Genomic DNA, 18,586 nt, shown 5'->3' on the forward strand with positions numbered 1-18,586 from the left:
CCCACATATGATTGCACTCACCCAACCTCAAGTACACCCATGACTTGCATGCTCTCATCCTCTTTGAACCCAAACCTAGCCCAAAAGTGGATTAGCCCCTCAAGGCCCAAGTCTTCTGGGCCTCAAGACCGTAGAGGGCTGAATGCCTCTATCCTAGAACCCAAACCGGCCCTAAAACCTTCATGAATGCTTCATGGATTTTAAACCTTGGCCTTTTTCTTGGCAATCAGAGGATTGGGAGCACCACACTTGAGCCTATAGCCCCCCTCCCCCCACGCCCTCTTGATGCTTATGGTTGGTGCCGTAAAGTCATTATTGTGATACCCCAGCCCAAAAGAAGGCACAAATGGATGCTGCATGATTTGTAAAGCTGGCCCAATAGAAAAGGAATGGGAGAAGAAGACTCCCATCCCATTTCCACTAGAGAAAGTCGATGTCAAGGACTTGGCTCCTCTTTCTACTCTACTTAAAGAGCCCCTCGACTCCTTTGAACACCACCTTCGTCAGCTATTGAACCATCGCTGGTGAGCCATCCTCTTTCTTCTTTGTGGAAACCCATCACTGTGCCCATCAGAAGCACAGCCATAGCATCACTAGCAAGTCAGGTAAGAGGCTTAAAAATATGTTGATTTACCCTTTTCTTTCCCTCCCTCAGCCATCGAAGCTTGATTCCAATTGATCTATTGCCAGATTTCATCTTGAAAAGCCAAGCCTTTTGGTGTTCAGTAGCCCTACCAATGGGGGTTATGCATTGATAATCAGTAGACCTTGCTAATGGGGGTTATATTTTGGTATTCAGTGGGCTCTGTCAATGGAAGTTATATGTTGGCATTTTGATTATTATTGAGCTCTGATCCCACCACAAGATATAAATATAGTCATAGTCAAAGACTGTTGAGTTATATATGATTTGTTTCGAATCGAATTTATGATTATGTATATGAATATTTGAAAGGATTTGATTTGCATTAATTAGCATGGAATATATTCTAATATTTATTCATAATATTTTATTTTGAATATCATATGTTATAATAATATCTGAAACATTTAGTTGAGATATCAATTACTTACTGAATTATTGAGCTCATTAACTCTCCTCTCTTTTCAGATTTATATTCTTAATTGCAGATATGTGTACTACTTTGATAGTGAGTTTAGAGGCGAGAGTCAACGGTATCAACCGAATTTAGATATAATTTATTATTATATTTTACAGGATTATTATTTGAAATTTAATTAATGTAAGATCTTTTGAATATTGTTGGAATCTTGTGAGGAATTAAAATTGATTTTAGTTAGTTATATTTGGACTTAATTTACTATTAATTTTGCTATGATGCATTGATATCATGATTGGAATGCCTTGCATGCCCATGGTGATAGTTCTCCATGAGTATCCAATAATTGCCACGACCCTTAAACTCGCGATCTCGGATCGGGGATATGACAATTAATATAATATCAAAGCATAAATGGATAAATTATGACATGTAAAATTAGACAGGATGAGTATAGATGGGTAGAAACTAGGAACATCGGGATATAGATCTATGATGATTGCAGTATAAGTTGTCTTCATGATTTTTGACTAAATCTTGTGATTATGAATGAAAAGATTGCTTAGGAATAATGATTCAGAGGGTTTGATACATGATTAGTAATCTAGAGATCATGTTATGATTAATTAGATTTTGATTTAAAGTAATTGTAAGAGAATTGATCATGAAATTTTATTATGCATTATAATTATTATTTCGATAAGTTGTTTAAAAGAATTGGAAACTAAAATTTGATATAGGAGTAATACTATGATGTTGCTCATAGTTTTGAAGTTAATTATTTAGTGACAAAATAAATATTCATTCTTTAAAAGTCATTTAATGATGGATTAAGAAAATTTTTTATGATACCTGATAGGAATATTCTTCGAGGTTGAACTTAGTATATAAATCATATATAAATTAACATGTACGAGGAAAGTATATTGGAATATTGCAAATACGTCTGTTTCTAATGAAAGAAATCAATTTTATTTTGAGATCATAGAGTATTCATCAAGGTCCACTGTATCGGTATCGGAGTGCATACCGACATCGGGCCGCTATGGTACGGTACCGATACCATACCGTACCGATACACGGTACGCTCCAACATACCGGTTCGATATCGGTATAATTTTTTTTTTGTTTTGTTTCTTTTTTTGGGTCTTCAAGTTATTAATTCATAAATATAACTCCAAAATTATATTATATTACATATTATTGACATATTTGGATTCAATTTTTGAGTTTGGTAGCGATACAAGGACTCTTGATCCAAAATTTTAAATATGTATTTATTTACATTATATTACAACTCTAAAATCTTAAAATTAAAAAAAAAATATATAAATATGCATTAAAATATATCTAAATTTTTAAAGTACAAAGCACAAAAATGATATATTAACCTCAAGATCTGCTCTGCATTTAATATCTCGTCGAGTGAGTAGGACACTCGTAGATATCTGGATCATTGGCATAATCTGGAGGAACATCAGTCCAACCCTCTAATCAAGATGTACTATACTCCTGAATATTTATCCCATAAAATATCCTCTCTGGATTGTAAGACATCTCAGATCTCTCACTCAAACTCTAGCTCTGAGAAGTATCTTCGGAATGATGGTATGGCTGTAAAGGAGCCCATCCGAATATGCCGGTAGCAAAATCTGATCCATAAGATGCTCCAGGCTGCATAGGATAGTAACCACTAGAAGACGATGCCTCGGATGCACCATATCCATATGAATCATAAGGTGGCTGCAGGTAATAGGATCCATAATACGAGGATGATCCAGATACATCCATGGATCCTACTCTACGTGCAAGATCATCTACAGCTGCATCGTGTGCTAGACGACCTCTAGGAGCCCGTCGTCTATATGAAATCGACTCCCCACGGTCTCTACCGACTCGTCCATCATGGTCCCTATTTTGTGTGGCATGTGTAAACTGGGACTCACCGGTGAATCGAATATCACCCTGCGGCTGTCTCATAAGTAGTGATCTCCTGTCCTCCAATTCCTCCTTGATCATCTGATTCATGACTACTACTACTAGTATCATTATCACTCTTTCTGATCTCCGAATCTGAGCCAGATAGCTCCTGTACTCTCGACAATGATGCATGTGCAACTGTCTTTTCTTTCCCCCTTGTGCTGACTGAGTTTTCTATGATAGGAAGGATGGATGTCTTGTTGCTGACTGCCGATCTCATATAAACATTTGTCGCTCAAACCTCTGCGAGGATGTATCGGACAAAGAGTCATGTGATGAATGAGCCCCCTGTGTCCCCTCAGACTATGGCTGATCAGTTGGAACCTTATGTGAAATATTTCTTTCTGCCCATTGCCTTAGATCCACCCTGATCTCCTTAGCTACCACACTGGCTAGTCGTGGAGGGGACCCTGGCTCATCAAGCTCTGGCTCCTGCTGCTGACCTATAAGCCATCCGATGATCGGATCGTCATCCTCGTCAGCATAATCATCTAGTGTCGGATCAGTGTACTTCAATTGTACTTCCTCCTGAATATATTTTAGCCTCAACCTCGTATTATAGTGAACATATACAAGATCATTGAGACACTTTTGTGTCAGATGATTTCTCTGTTTGCTGTGGATAAGGACAAAAGTCGATCAATTGCGCTCACAGCCACTAGCAGAGACCGTCTGAAAAGAATGCGGATAACCACACCTCTCAAATGTTATGCGGATATTCCAAAATGAATCCACCATTCAGCTGTAAAAGCAAAATTACATATCAAATTTTATGATATTATTAGGCATTTGATGTCAATTTATGCTGCTCATTATGGATATATAATTTACCTGAATTTATCTATTTTTTGCTTACGACAGCTGATGGGACTCCAAAGCTGTCTGATCCCTCTCTAAACTAATTCGTCTGTAAAAAAATATATTTATTAAATTTATAAATATATTATTGAGTACAGATCGAATTCAATTAAATAATCATATTTGTTTTAAACTAGCATATCTCTTGGAGACAACGATACGATTTTTGGATCGGATACCATCTTATATATCACATTACGAAGAGCAGCAAAAAACTTGTTATCCATATCTATCCTAAGAATAGTATACTGAAATCTCATATTCAAATAATAAACTGCAGATAAATTCTATAATTGATTAAGTACACTTTTACAAGTATAAAAAAAATATTTTAAAATATTCTTGAATCCATACTTACTGGCTAGATGCAAATCTCTATCCATCTAATAGTCCCAACGACGTTCAATAATGTTAATGAATTCTTGAGCATGCTTTAGATCATTCTCACTAATCTGTTTCTTTGCCCTCTATCATGTAACATAAGAAGCCCATCTGGAGATATCTTTCACTATCCACGACGCGAAGCACCTCATATAATGACTTAATAGTCTTCACTACCTCCTCAGCCTGCTGCCAAAATGACTGACTTATCATCAAGTTCTCCATATGACTTTCATCAGTACCGATCCTCGCATATCTGCTCTCCTATCATTCGACACTGACAAACATCTGACGTAAGACTCCTTTCTTCTAAAGAAGACTATCAAGTGCTATGTAGTCGGTAGTAAATCGTGTGATATCCAGTCTTAAGATCTCCCCCCAGTATATATCCCATCAATGAAAGGATCCATATGTGATTATAAATAAATTTAGTAATAATCTGGACAATCTTCATTATTTGCTGCACCCTACAAATCTTCTCAATATCCATCAATATAAGATCAATGCAATGTGCAGCACATGGGGTCCAGTATATCTGCGATCGCTGCTCCATCAGCAACTCTTCGACAGTCTTATATTGTGGCCCATTATCTGTGATGACCTGCACGACATACTGCTCACCCACTAAATCAACCACCTCCTCCATCAGACCAAGGATATATGTGGCATCGTGCGTCTTATCTGAAGCATTAATTGATTTGTGAAAAAATATTTTTCCATCATAGTATGTCAAAAATTTAATGATGCTCCGTCTAGTAGGACCGGTCCAACCATCACACATCACTGTCAGTCCGTATGTAAACCATTTATTTTTGTAAGAAGCAATCCATCTCTGCAGATCCTCTTTATTACTGTCAAGAAACTGATCATGGATGTCCTTAGGTCTTGACGGATTTACACCCTGATCAACAGCCTCTATGGCTGAAATGCAGATCGATAGTAAGGATTGCTTGCTGCATTTGCTGGAATATGACTAAAATGAAATCATGATCCAATAACTCGCCACATATCCTTCTTATTCTTTTTCACCATAGTGTCAATCTTCTGTTGCATTGAATCCTTGCTAGAAAAAGCATGTGGATCCAAATCATGGATGGTGGTTCATGCTGAAATCTTTGGAGGACCTCCTACTACCAAAAGCTTCCAACAAAGATGACATGCTATGTTTGCTCCCTCTACCATCGGACTCTCTGACTGAGATAATCCTCCTGAATTCGAATTTTTCTCCATCGATCGCTGATCCAGACCCCGATGCGTAGCATGGTAGTCCAAATCGCTCTCTATATCTGGCCATCTCCTCCTGTCGGTACTGATCAGTCAAGCTCGCCTGAATGACAGCCTCAATCTGTGCCTCATCATCTGGAGCGAAAGCCTCTGACTCTCTAGAGTGATAAGGTGGCTCTACAACTCGATGGTCCACTTCTGTCCTCTTTTGTTGTCTTTTCTTTCGCTGCTTTCAAATCAGCAAAGTACTTTATCAACTGTCGGATCTCCTGTAGGTATTTCCGACACAAACACATCAGGATAACCATCACTCAGGTGCTGCTTCAACCTAGTCACCCCTCTTTTGAACTGTTGCATCATTTGCATCTCCAATGATGTCGAGTCGAAAGCATCTCGTCATGATCCCAACCAATGTCACGCTCTGAATCTTTCTTCTTATTCATTTCTGCAAGTATAACAAAATACGATAATTTAATAATTATTAAAAAATATTATATATAAATTCAAAAAAATTCAATAATAACTTTAAAACTCATAAATTCAAAAAAATATGTTATATGCTTCAAATAATATTTTTGAATTAACTATAATATAATACTAATTTTACATATTTTTTATTTAATAATATTTTTTTATTATTTAAATAATTACAAAAATATTTTTTAATTCAAAAATTTTAAAAAAATTTGAGGTTAGATTCAAGTAGCTTGAATCATTCTAAACATGATTCTAAAACTCTGATTTTTTATTTTTTAATTTATTTTTTAATAATTCTTTTATAAATAAATATATATTTAAAAAATATATATAATTAATGAAAGTCAATGAATGTCATGCTCTGAATTTTTTTCTTACAAATTTTTGCAAGTATAATAAAACATGATAGTTTAATAATTATTAAAAAAATATTATATATAAATTCAAAAAAATTTCAATAATAATTTTAAAACTTATAAATTCAAAAAAATGTTATATGCTTCAAATAATATTTTTGAATTAAGTAAAATATAACACTATTTTTACATATTTTTAATTTGATAACATTTTTTTATTATTTAAATAATTATAAAAATATTTTTTAAATTTAAAAATTCAAAAAAAATTGAGGTTAGATTTAAGTAGTTTGAATCATTCTAAATATGATTTTGCAACTCTAATTTTTATTTTTTTAAATTTATTTTTTAATAATTTTTTTATGAATAAATATATATAAATATTTAAAAAATATATAATTAATAAAATTCAACGATTTTAGTGCCATCATGTAGATCTTCCAAAGATCTATCACATATGATCAAATCATAACAAAATCAAAAAATTTTGACATGATTTTTTCTTATTTTCATACTTCTTCATTCTTATTCTTTTTTAACAACAAAAATATAAAAAATAAAATATTTACTAAAAAAATAATGCATTACCTTACTTCCAATCAAAAATCAACGTCTCCTCGACCCAGTGCTGCAATTTGATAGAATTTTTTTATCTTTTTCTATTTTTTTAGCATCTCATTTTTCTCTCAGACGGGCTCAGGAGTTCTGAGAGAGCTCTCAAGTCTATCAGACAAACCACCTGGGCTGTCACTAAAAGACAGCCCAGACCCCACTACAACCCCCCCACACCCCACCACCCCCCCACGTGAAGCTTGTCGGTATGGTTCGGTTCAACGCCGAACCGAACTGTACCGAGCCATACCGTCCGAAACTGGGCAGTATGACGTCGAACCGTGCCGAACCACCTGATTCGGTGCGGTTCGGAGCTATTTTTCGAGAAAAATGGCCGAACAGGATCTACTGGCCATTGATCCGATTCAGTACACCCCGTACCGGACGGTTCGATCCGGTACGGCATTCTTTGGACTATTTATCTTAGTGGAATTATTAACAATGTTAATTATCATCTTTAGAACCATATAATAGATCTTATTTATGTTTATTGGACACTATATGGTGTATATGAAACTTCAATTAAAAATTTAGATTTATAAATTGATATAAGGATCTTTTGCTATCATCGTTGATGAGGTTGCTAGTGAGATCCTTGATTATCATCTTGGATCAAGATAAAAGATCTTATTTATAACTATCGAAGATTATGGAATATAGGGGAAACCTTATTTTAAAATTTTGGATTTATGAACTGATCTGGAGTTCTCTTGATATTGTTATTGAGATACTTGATAAAATCCAATATTGCATTGAGATTTGATTTTAAGAGGCCTACATGGTCATTGTGGAAGGTTTGATAAATGTTAAAGATCTCGATGGAAGAAACTCTAGAAAAGATAATGGAGTTGGTTTTACTTATATATTTTGATTTGAATCTTGAATTGGCAGAGCATTAGAAGGTTTTTCTTATTGATTTTACTTAAGGATTTTGATTTGAGATTGTCTGATTGAATTGACACAAGAATTAAGATTTAATTCATATTGAATTATAGCAAACCTATATGATAGTTTTCAATGTGTTAATGGACCCAAGGGTTAATTTAGATGGATGTGCTCGATGGGTATTTAGGACGAGATTTAAAAGTTTCTTTTGACTTACTTGGAAGTTAAATTTTGAATCTTATCCATATGAAGTAGTTATTTTATTAAAAATTATTTAGTACATTCAAAGAATTTTAATAGTTTAAATCAGAGCGCACAGTGGAAGCATGATAGTTTGGATTATTTTAAGTTGGTTAACAATATTAACTCTTTGAATTAAAAAGTTTGTGTCAGAAGACATGATTTAATTTTTGCTTCTAGAAGATTTCATTGATAAAGGACTATTTTGATTTTGGATTATGTTGGATGTCCCTATGTGGTTTTCACTGGTAGGCCCTCCATCTACTATGCTAAGAAAATTTTATTTTAGCATCATGAGTTTACTGTTAGTGCACATCGAATTGTGATCTCGAAGTTAAAATATATATATATATAGGTGGATTTCTTTTCTCCTAGAATTGCAGTTTATGTTTGTCTATCTATTGGAAAGAATTTGGGATTGTTTATAGATCTTAGATTTTTATCCTCGAATGTTCATCTATTGAGAGTATAGTAAAGTTTGTTCATGACCCTATAATAGATCAATTAAGTCAAAAGCAATTAATGATTTAATGATTTTGATGAAAAACTTGATATCCTTATCTAGAATTAAGATATTGATTTCAATTATAAGAAATGAAGGATTTTGATTCAGATCTACTCTTGCACTATTGGCCTTTCTTTTATAAAATGATTAGAATATGTAAAAGTTGGAGGATGAGATCAAAATTATAAATCCCTATTGAATTTGAGTTGACCTTAGGCATGAGGTTTTCTTTCAATGACTTTGATGAACTTTAGTGAACAGATCCTAATCCATAACAGTCGGGCAGTGTACCACTCCATTTTGGCTCTTATTGAGTATCGCTAGTTTTCGTCATTCTTGATTTCTATTGAACCACATGTATCCTCAGTCTAACCATGATCAGATAAAATTATCTTGATTGGACCGATCGAGTTGTTGGATGCTATCACTTTGCAAACCTTGTGAGGATATCGAAATATAGGATTTTTATTCTTAAAATATTGATTGTTGAATTTTGATTAAAATATATTTTGAATAATAAATTCTGAAGGACCCTCTTAGGATTAATTGAATCTATTCATTCAATGTTCTACAGAAATAAGTAATGAACCATCCTTTTAGAATATTTTATAATTATTTTGAAAGTAAATAATTAGTCTTTAATTTATGTGTGATTTGTGAAATCATATTTGAATGAAAAGTGATTTGCAAATATTGAGATGTTTAAAAAATTATGATTTATTGATTTATTATAGTATATGTATATGTTGATTAGAATTACGACATTTATATTATCTAGCAAAGGTATTTTCACATGTATTGGATTTGAACTATCAGCCTAACTATGTTTAGTGGACCTACCAATGAGAGTCATGCATTGGTGTTTAGTGGACCATACCAATGGAGGTTATGCATTGATACTCAGTAGACCCTGCCAATAGAGGTTATGCATTGATATTCAGTGGATCCTACTAATGAAGGTTATACATTGGCACTCTAATTATTATTGAGCTCTGGCCCCATCACAAGGTATAAGTATAGTCATAGTCAAAAATTATTGAATTATATGTGATTTGTTTCGAATCGGATTTATGATTATGTATGTATATGAATATTTGAAAGGATTTGATTTGCATTAATTGGCATGGAATGTTCTTATATTTATTCATGGCATTGTTTTTGAATATCATATCTTATGATAATATTTAAAATATCTAGTTGAGATATTCATTACTTACTAGGCTATCGAGCTCATTACCTCTCTTCTTTTCAGAATCAAATTCTTAATTACAGATATGGGTACTGCTTTAGAAGTGAGTTTAAAGGTGAGAGTCAACATTATCAATCAAGTTTAAACATACACTTATATAAGATTATTATTTGAGGTTTAATTGATATAAGATATTTTGGATATCGTTGACATTTTGTGAGGGATTAAGTTGATTTTAGTTAGTTAACTTTTGGAGTTAATTTATTATTAATTCTACTGTGATGTACTGATATCCTATTTGGAATGCCTTGCATGTCTATGGTGAGATTTCTCCATGAGTATGCGGCAGTTGCCATGACATCTGGACTCATAATCTCGGATTAGGAGTATGACAATTATAATTTTGCCCTGCACTCCTAGGCAAAAGATTGGAAATTACTATCAGCATGTAACTTCACCAACACTCTTCTGCAGTTCACCATGCCCGACAATCTCCAATATCGATCAAATATTGACCAAAGTATCCATGATTAGTTCTCTGTTGTGACCCTTGCTAGCATAGCTTCCATGCTATCTTGGTCAATGGATTCCGAGAGCTCCACCAAACAGCCTTTAGCCACTATCTCCTGACTAGTCGAAGTCTCCAGTTCGGGTTCATCATAAACCATAGTACTTCTATGTAAAACAAATCATTCTCCATGAAGATGGGATCCTTTTCCTCTTTGACAAAATATGTTGGAATGTACTATAGCTGAACATATCGGCTTTCAACCACAAAAACAAATTTTCAACCTATTGTACCATCAAAGCCGAATATGTTGCATATCGCCCCAAGAGTGGCCCCAGTATAGCGGCTACTTTCTCTACGACTGCTTCCTTGACTTTCTTCAATAATGGCATGATAGTAGCTACACAATATCCCACTAGGTGTGCCAAAGAACTTGGTTGGGTCTTTCCACATCTTGTCTAGGTGTGCTAAGGAAAGGTTGACAAATCAGATGGCAAGGGATAGACATGTGCTTGAGCATGCCACCGCCATTAGAACAGCTAGAAAGATGCTAATAGAAGGAAGGATATGAGTAGCATGGGTCCAAATGCCCTGACCTCCATGAACTTTTGCATCATTATATGACCATTCAAAGAAGATGGATATGGATAAGAATGTAGTCTAAGCTACAATAGTAGCGATCTAAATGAACACTACTCCTAAAAAAGCTACTTGTAGAATAAGATAACATAAAGATGCATTGATTTGAATTGTCGAAGGATTTCTTTGCAAACACTTGTTTAACAACTGCATATTTTGATTATTACTATCCACATTTGGCCTCCATTCTTAACATTCTAGTAGTTGACGCCAATTATTCTCCACTACACTCATTCATTAGCATAGTTGTTTTGTACCATTGAATTGATAATCACATCTTATCGATCTGGGCTTATCCAACATGCTTGCACTAGTTGTCTCTCTCTATTCAGCCTATAATATAGTCTTCGATGCTCAAGAAGATTTGAAAGGCCGATTCACTCGCCTCGATCTATTTCTTCGATCGGGCATCTAGGCAAATACATACATCTTGGCTCAAAGTTTCAGAGACTTTGATTCTTCCTCAAAATTGCCATGTGTATGGTAGTCCTTGGATGATAAGACATGTAAATAATGAGTTATTATGTATTCATATCTCAAAGGCAATATCCAAGATTCACCGTCTCAATACTGAACCCCATATAGATCCCATCCTATTACAACGTTGGTATGCGATACAGTACGGTAAGGTTCGGTGTACTAAGTGTTGGTACGATACAATAGAGCATATCAGTTTAGTTCAATATGCTCGATATGGTACCGTACCAATCAGTCCGTCAAACGTTCATCATGTCTAAAGATATTCAGTTAGAAGTCTCTTCATTATGAAAGCTCTAGCCACATTGAAATAGTGGAGCTTAGCTTCTAAATATGCTGGATAAATTAAACATTCAATTTTGAATAGTCTTTTGCTGATAGTTAGATTTGAATTAGGCAAGGGTTGAGAAGGACTTGGAAGTTCAAGAAAATTCATGCTCAATACAAACTGTAATATCTCTAAGCTCAAAGATTGAAGTATCAATTGGGCCCAATTAGTTCGGTTCAAAATGATCACAACCTTCTTGAGTCAAGAATATTAATGATCCTAACTCATGGAATATGCTCTGCAGATTTTAGAAAACCTCTCAAGTCAAAGATTCTTCGCTCATAAGGAAACAACACATGGTATGGACTATGGTTTTACAAGAATTTATGAGAGTGGTAAGTGAGGAAGCTTAAAGGTATCCCAATGTGATAAGCAACGAGTCACTCTAAACTCTAAAGGGAACCACCGTGAATCAATGTGGACTGTTTGCAAATGCCTTGAAGGTGATGGCCAGTGAATCAGTTGCACTGTTTTTATTAGAATATTCTTTCCTTTTTCAACTTGGAGTCTAACATATTGCAATGATTTCATTCGGACTACTAGATGATATGTGAAGTTTAAGTACATGGGTCCTACAATTATCAAATTTGTCTCCTATAGTGATTTAGAGAAATGACGTGATATTATTTGACTGTACATTGGTGTGTCTGGCTAACAGATGGAATTAAGTGGGGGTCCTTAGGTGGTAGGCTTCAATTTGTAATATAATTATATGGCCACAACCAGCCAGAGCCAGAGTCACTATTGCTGTAGAGAGAGCCAAGAAGTTTGTAAAATATTGAGTAGTGAGTTTTTTCCTAATTTTTTTTTATCCTTATTCCCTAAAATCTGCAGTTGTTCCCATCTATTTCTCCTTTACTCTCTTATTAACCTCAAGAGTTCTGACGTGGGACTGCAGTGGTTAACACAAATGTGAACTCAAGAAATCCAGAGTACTTAGTTTTCTCAGTACAGTTAGGAAATAACATTTTCCAAGGAATGCAAACATGATTAGTATGCTTAATCTGCGTGTAAGCCACATGTCACATGTTGCAGTATCAACATTACGCTCCCAATTTCTTGCTACAAGACCTATTTAATGACATTGTCAAAATTTTAGAATCTGGAATGATTTAAAGAAAGGCAAGGATGAATATCTTGCAAATGAAAGAATACAAAAAATCTGACAAACACTAAAAGATAAAGGAACAAAGTCAGAAAAAACAACTATGGGAAAGAATACAAAAGTTCTGATAAACATTAAAAGATAGAGGAACAAACTGAGAAAAAAAACTATGTAAGTTCTATTTTGCTGTGTGCGCACATCCGTGTATGAGTCCTTTCTTTCCTATAAAATCAGTTCAAAGTACTGTGGATTTTAATATTCACTTTATCAAGAAAAAAGAATGTGAAAACTGTTTCCCTCTTTTATAAAGCCAGATAAGGAACTAAGTATCATATGTAAATGTAAATGATAAATAACACCAATACATTAAGGAACTTTACGGCAATACATATACTTAGCACTTCAGAAGAATATAACTGTAGAGAGCAGAGAGATTTATTCATAGCATTTCTTTGTTCCTTATGTTGTAACCTTTAAGACCCAACAAAGTGCTGCTTGACATAAAAATGTGTCAGATAGTTATCACTACAAATATGGATTTTTTACTCCCACACTGCTCTTTAATATATTTCAAAGATCTAGGTAATTCATCTTGACTAGTCGATGAACTTAATTCCAAGGAGATGTTTGGCTCCTTGTTATGGAGGCATACTTTATTTCTACGAACTGTTTATGCTTTCTCCCAATAGAATATGGTTGTAACCACGCAGGTAGAACTTTTGTACTAGAACTAGCTTATATGAAGGGTTTTAGCTAGAGACAAGCAAGAGCTGACTCTGTATGTTCCAAACACGAAAATCATTCTGACACATCCATATCACTATATAAAGGTTTGGTCAAGCAGTTCTGCAAGGAAAATGCAATGGTTCATATTAAATAAATCCTTTCTCGCGAACTATCCTGCACAAAATCCTTTCCTCTCAATTAAGTTGCAGTAACAAGCAAGCATGCAGTGAACATTTAAGTTTGTTAAGAAATTATATGCTTGCACCTGATTTGTCAGAACTTTAATTACATCTTTTGCTGCTTTGCATTTTGCAGCTTCATCCCTTGCAAGTGACCAAGTTTCCTCGATTTTACATTTATAATGTTGGAGCTTCCGATTTCTATTTTGACATTGTTGTGTAAGGAACATTGCCTGTATCAAGAGCATGAGAAGTTAAATCAAAAGGTATTCATCTTCAGATATGTAAAAAATGTGCACCTAACTGATAAATAGTTAATCGATGCAAAGTGCAAGAGAACAAACTCCAAATGTATGGGTGGGCAAGTGAGCTTATAAACTATCAATAACATTCAGCTTTTTGAATCTTAATTATCAAGCACATTTGGATAAACTTATTGGTCATTACTAAAGTTCTTCATAGTTTTGATGCCGGTTGAAAGCATGAACAAAAGGGAAGAAGATAATCACGGGAATCATACATCAAGGAAAATGGACACCACTCAACATTGTTACTTGTAGAATTAGTTACACAACAATAACAATCCAAGATCTTGCACAAAAAGATTAGTTCAAAGGTATTATTTGGGTTCTTTGGCCGATATAAGTACCCAAGATCTATCCAATATATAACTAATATAGGACTTGTTGGGTATAAAATATCCTCCAGCCGAAGTTCGTGTCAAGAGTGACCCTCCAGGGATGCCACCGACGTCCGACCTTCGGCGACATCTTTCCGAACCTCTCCGGCGGCCGAGTCTCCGCAACGTTCCCGAGTTCTGCCGACGGATAAACCCCCACCAGTGTTGACCGGATTCTCCGCGACGGACGGACTCCATCCAGGTGTCTACGGTGGTCGACCACCTTCTAGACTCCGTCCGGGCTCCTACGGGAGCCAGACTTCTTTCCAGAACTCCAACTGCAGGCAGCCTTCGTCCGGGCTCCTACGGGAGCCAGACTTCTTCCCAGAACTCCGGCTGCAGGTTGCCTTCGTCCGGGCTCCTACGGGAGTCGAACTCCTTCCCCGAACTCCGATTGCAGGTAGACTTCGTCCGAGCTCCTACGGGAGCCGGACTTCCGCCCTGAACTCCTGTTGCAGGTAGACCTCACCCGAACTCCTACAAGGGCCAGACTCCGAGCTTCTACTGCAAGCGATCCACTCCGAGCTTCTGCTACAAACGATCTACTTCAAATTTCTACTACGAGCGGTCCGCGCCAGATTCCCACTGTAAGCCTTCACCCGAGCTTCCATTGTGGACGAATTCCTTTCAGATTTCTATTGCAGACAGGCTTCGGCCGAGATTCCTCGACAAATGATCCCCGTCCGGGCTTCTACGGAGATCGGACTCCGACCAAACTTCTGTAGCGGACAGATTCCGGGCGAACTCCTACGACCCACGGAATCCAGCAGCTGGACCCCTCCTGCGGATGAACCTCTCCAGTGCCATCCGACATCCACTGCCGGTCGACCCTCTGCCAAATTCTACGCGAAACCGAACTTCGTCTGCGGAAAGTCTCTGACCGAGCTCCTACAGAAAGTGGCCCTCGCCTGCAGTATTAACGCCCAAGGCACCCGACGGTAGAAGGTTCGCCAGCAGCATCCGAGCTCCTCTCAGATGGATAGCTACTTCTCTCCCCCAGGCACTTCAACCGAGCTTCGGCCAATAGGCCTGAACTCTCTGGCAGGCCACAATAATGGCCACGACTCTGCTCCACTTCCTGCGACGGATACCGCACGGCTCCTCCACTCCCTGACAGGCCACAATAACGGAAACGACTCTGCTCCACTTCCTGCGGCGGATTCCGCGCGGCTCCTCCACTCTCTGGCAAGTCGCGACAACGGACGCTGCTCCACTCCCCGCAACGGGCTCCACATGGCAGGCCACGATGATGGACACGATTCCATTCCACTACTCTTCATAACAAACTCCTCCTGGCCCCGAACGGCCCACGGCCAGGCGGTTACAAACGTCGCTATCAGTCTGTTGCACCCTCCACCTATAAAAAGAGGGGACCCCAGATACGTTACTCTCTAAGCTCTAATTTCTATCTCAAAACTCTACTAAAATTTTCGTTCGAGCACTCCATTCTTGTTGAGGCAGAGAACTGACTTGAGCGTCGGAGGGTCTTGCCGGAGCACCCCCAACTCCGGTTTAGACTTCCTTTGCAGGTCCCGGCGGCGACCGCGACTCCCTTGACTCCAGCTTCTCCGACGCCGGCGGATTTTTACACCAACAGGATTGGCGCTAGAGGAAGGGCGGCTGTGTCTTCGCAGTACCCTTGTTCTTAAAGGAGCGCTCAACGGGACCGCCTCCGGTTATCTTCTCCGACATCCTCTTCTCCTTCCTCTACCAGATCTTCGCCCGATGCCTCCCCGCAAAGCATCCACCCGGCGATCCACGGCCTCCGCGGCCAGATCTCAGGCTCCGGCCTCACCTCCAGTTTCCCAGGCTCCTCCCGGCAACGGTGGTTGGCGCGGAGCAATTCGACCTACTGGTTCAGCAGGTCAGAGGCCTCACTGAAGCGGTACAGGCTATGCAGCAGCAGCAGCAGCAACAGCCGCAGGCGTCAGTGCGACTGGAGAGAACGTCGTTGGAACTCCAAAATTCGCGGTAGGACGGGCCACTTGGGCCAGTCGCCCCATCTTTCTCGGAAAGACGAATCCGAGGGTGGAGAGCCCTTAGTCAGATCACGATTCTACTCTTGGAAGATCTCTATCTCCATTCTGCCAAAAAATCTTCGAGACCCGTAGTCGAGAGGGTTTCCTGGATCGAAGGCTCCAGGAGATGAACCGTCGGATCGAAGAACTCTGCCATGCTCCCCCCGCTTACGGTGAGGACATTTGTGCTGACCCTCCCTTCTCTCAAATGATCATGCAGGAACCGATCCCGCCAAACTTCAAGCTCCCTCAATTTGAAAGCTACGACGGGACTTCGGACCCAGTTGATCACCTGAAGGCCTTCTGGACAATGATGTTACTCCATGGCGCGCCAGACGCCATCCTGTGTCGAGCTTTCCCATCCACCTTGAAGGGAGCGCGAAAAACTGGTACTCGGCGCTGAAGCCGGGTACCATCTTTACCTTTGATCGGATGAGCCATCAGTTTGCGGCTCATTTTGTTAGCAGCCGGCATCCCCGAAGGGGTTCGGAGTCCCTCATCAACATCAAGCAGAGGGAGGGGGAGTCCATTCGGGCTTACGTCAACAGTTTCAATGTCGCCGTGTTGGAGGTCCGGAACATGGACCAATCGGTCGCGATGGCCGCTCTGAAAGGCGGCCTTCAAAAGAACGACCTTCTATTCTCCCTGGAGAAGAAATACCCCAGGAATTTTGCTGATTTGCTGGCTCGGGCCGAAGGGTACGCCCGAGCAGAAGAAGCCTTCAAGATAAAGGATGAGGAGACCGCGAGAGAGCGGCAGGCGGGAGACTCGAGTAAGCCCGCTGTCGAAAAAGGGCCGAGAGAAGCTCGGCCACGTTCTCGAGCTCCTCCCGGGCACAGGCGCACCCAGACTCCTCCCCAAGCACGCAGGCAGAGAAGCCCGGAGCGCAGGGTTCGGCGGGGCTCCCCCCTAGGAAGATTCCGCAGCTACGCCCCCCTCAACGCGTCGAAAATCCAGGTACTGATGGAAGTCAGAGAGCAGCTCCCAAGGCCAGAAAGGATGCGCACACACCCCGAAAGCGCAATCCTAACAAGTTCTGCCTCTACCATCGTGACCACGGCCACGATACAGAGGAATGCATTCAACTCCGAGATGAGATCGAGGAGCTCATCAGACGAGGTCGGCTCGACAGATTCATTCGACGCCGGTCTGAGGGTAAAGAGGATCGGCCAAGGGCCCTGCCACAACCTGAGCCACCGAGGAGGGAAGAGCAGCCCGAAGATCGGCCACCAATTGGGATCATCAACTCCGTCTCTGGAGGACCTTGACGGGGAGTAGACCTTCTACAGCCCTGAGATTTGAAAAACCTGTAAATATATTGCGAACGACTTCGCTTTAAATCAAGATTCCTTCCAGACTTGCACATCTTCCCCTTTTGGCATGGACTTGTAATGACGGGGGATAACCCCTCAGACAACAAAAACGACACCTAATATGGGCAAAGTCGACAGTCCGATTATCTTTAGACCGGATGGGGGGAGAGGCTCTACAACGCCCTTACGTGCCCCCACCGCCATGTCAGGGACAGGAGGAGAACCTCGTCCTAACATGAGCAAAGTCGAAGCCCCGGTTACTCTTAGACCGGATGGGGGGAGAGGCCCTACAACGCCCTTATGTGCCCCCACAGCCCTGTTAGGGACAGGAGGAGGACCTCGCCCTAACATGAGCAAAGTCGAAGGTCCGATTACTCTTTAGACCGGATGGGGGGAGAGGCCCTACAACGCCCTTATGTGCCCCCACAGCCCTGTTAGGGACAGGAGGACCTCGCCCTAACATGAGCAAAGTCGAAGGTCCGGTTACTCTTAGACCGGATGGGGGGAGAGGCCCTACAACGCCCTTATGTGCCCCTACAGCCCTGTTAGGGACAGGAGGAGGACCTCGCCCTAACATGAGCAAAGTCGAAGGCCCGGTTACGCTTAGACCAGATGGGGGGAGAGGCCCTGCGACGCCCATATGTGCCCCCACAGCCCTATTAGGGACAGGAGGAGGACCTCGCCCTAACATGAGCAAAGTCGAAGGTCCGGTTACTGTTAGACCGGATGGGGGGAGAGGCCCTACAACATCCTTATGTGCCCCCACAGCCCTGTTAGGGACAGGAGGACCTCGCCCTAACATGAGCAAAGTCGAAGGCCCGGTTACTCTTAGACCGGATGGGGGGA

General features: G+C 39.5%; 1 protein-coding gene across 5 annotated transcripts in view; it reads right to left on the reverse strand.

Annotated features, from left to right (window-relative positions):
* The window catches only part of LOC105034955 (PH, RCC1 and FYVE domains-containing protein 1), a 103,952-nt gene that overhangs the window by 26,132 nt on the left and 59,234 nt on the right, over positions 1 to 18,586 (reverse strand). For 3 of the 5 annotated variants that reach the window (XM_010910313.4, XM_073256718.1, XM_073256719.1), the window contains exon 7: positions 13,817 to 13,963. The exons of 1 other annotated variant lie outside the window; for it this stretch is intronic. In XM_010910313.4, coding sequence (XP_010908615.2) covers positions 13,817 to 13,963 — 147 coding nt within the window. Of the gene's footprint in view, positions 1 to 13,816; positions 13,964 to 18,586 lie in introns of those variants that run through there. One more of the 5 variants, XR_012141018.1, reaches the window with a different exon arrangement.

Source organism: Elaeis guineensis, chromosome 4 (assembly GCF_000442705.2).
Source record: "Elaeis guineensis isolate ETL-2024a chromosome 4, EG11, whole genome shotgun sequence".
Classification (NCBI taxonomy): Eukaryota; Viridiplantae; Streptophyta; class Magnoliopsida; order Arecales; family Arecaceae; genus Elaeis; species Elaeis guineensis.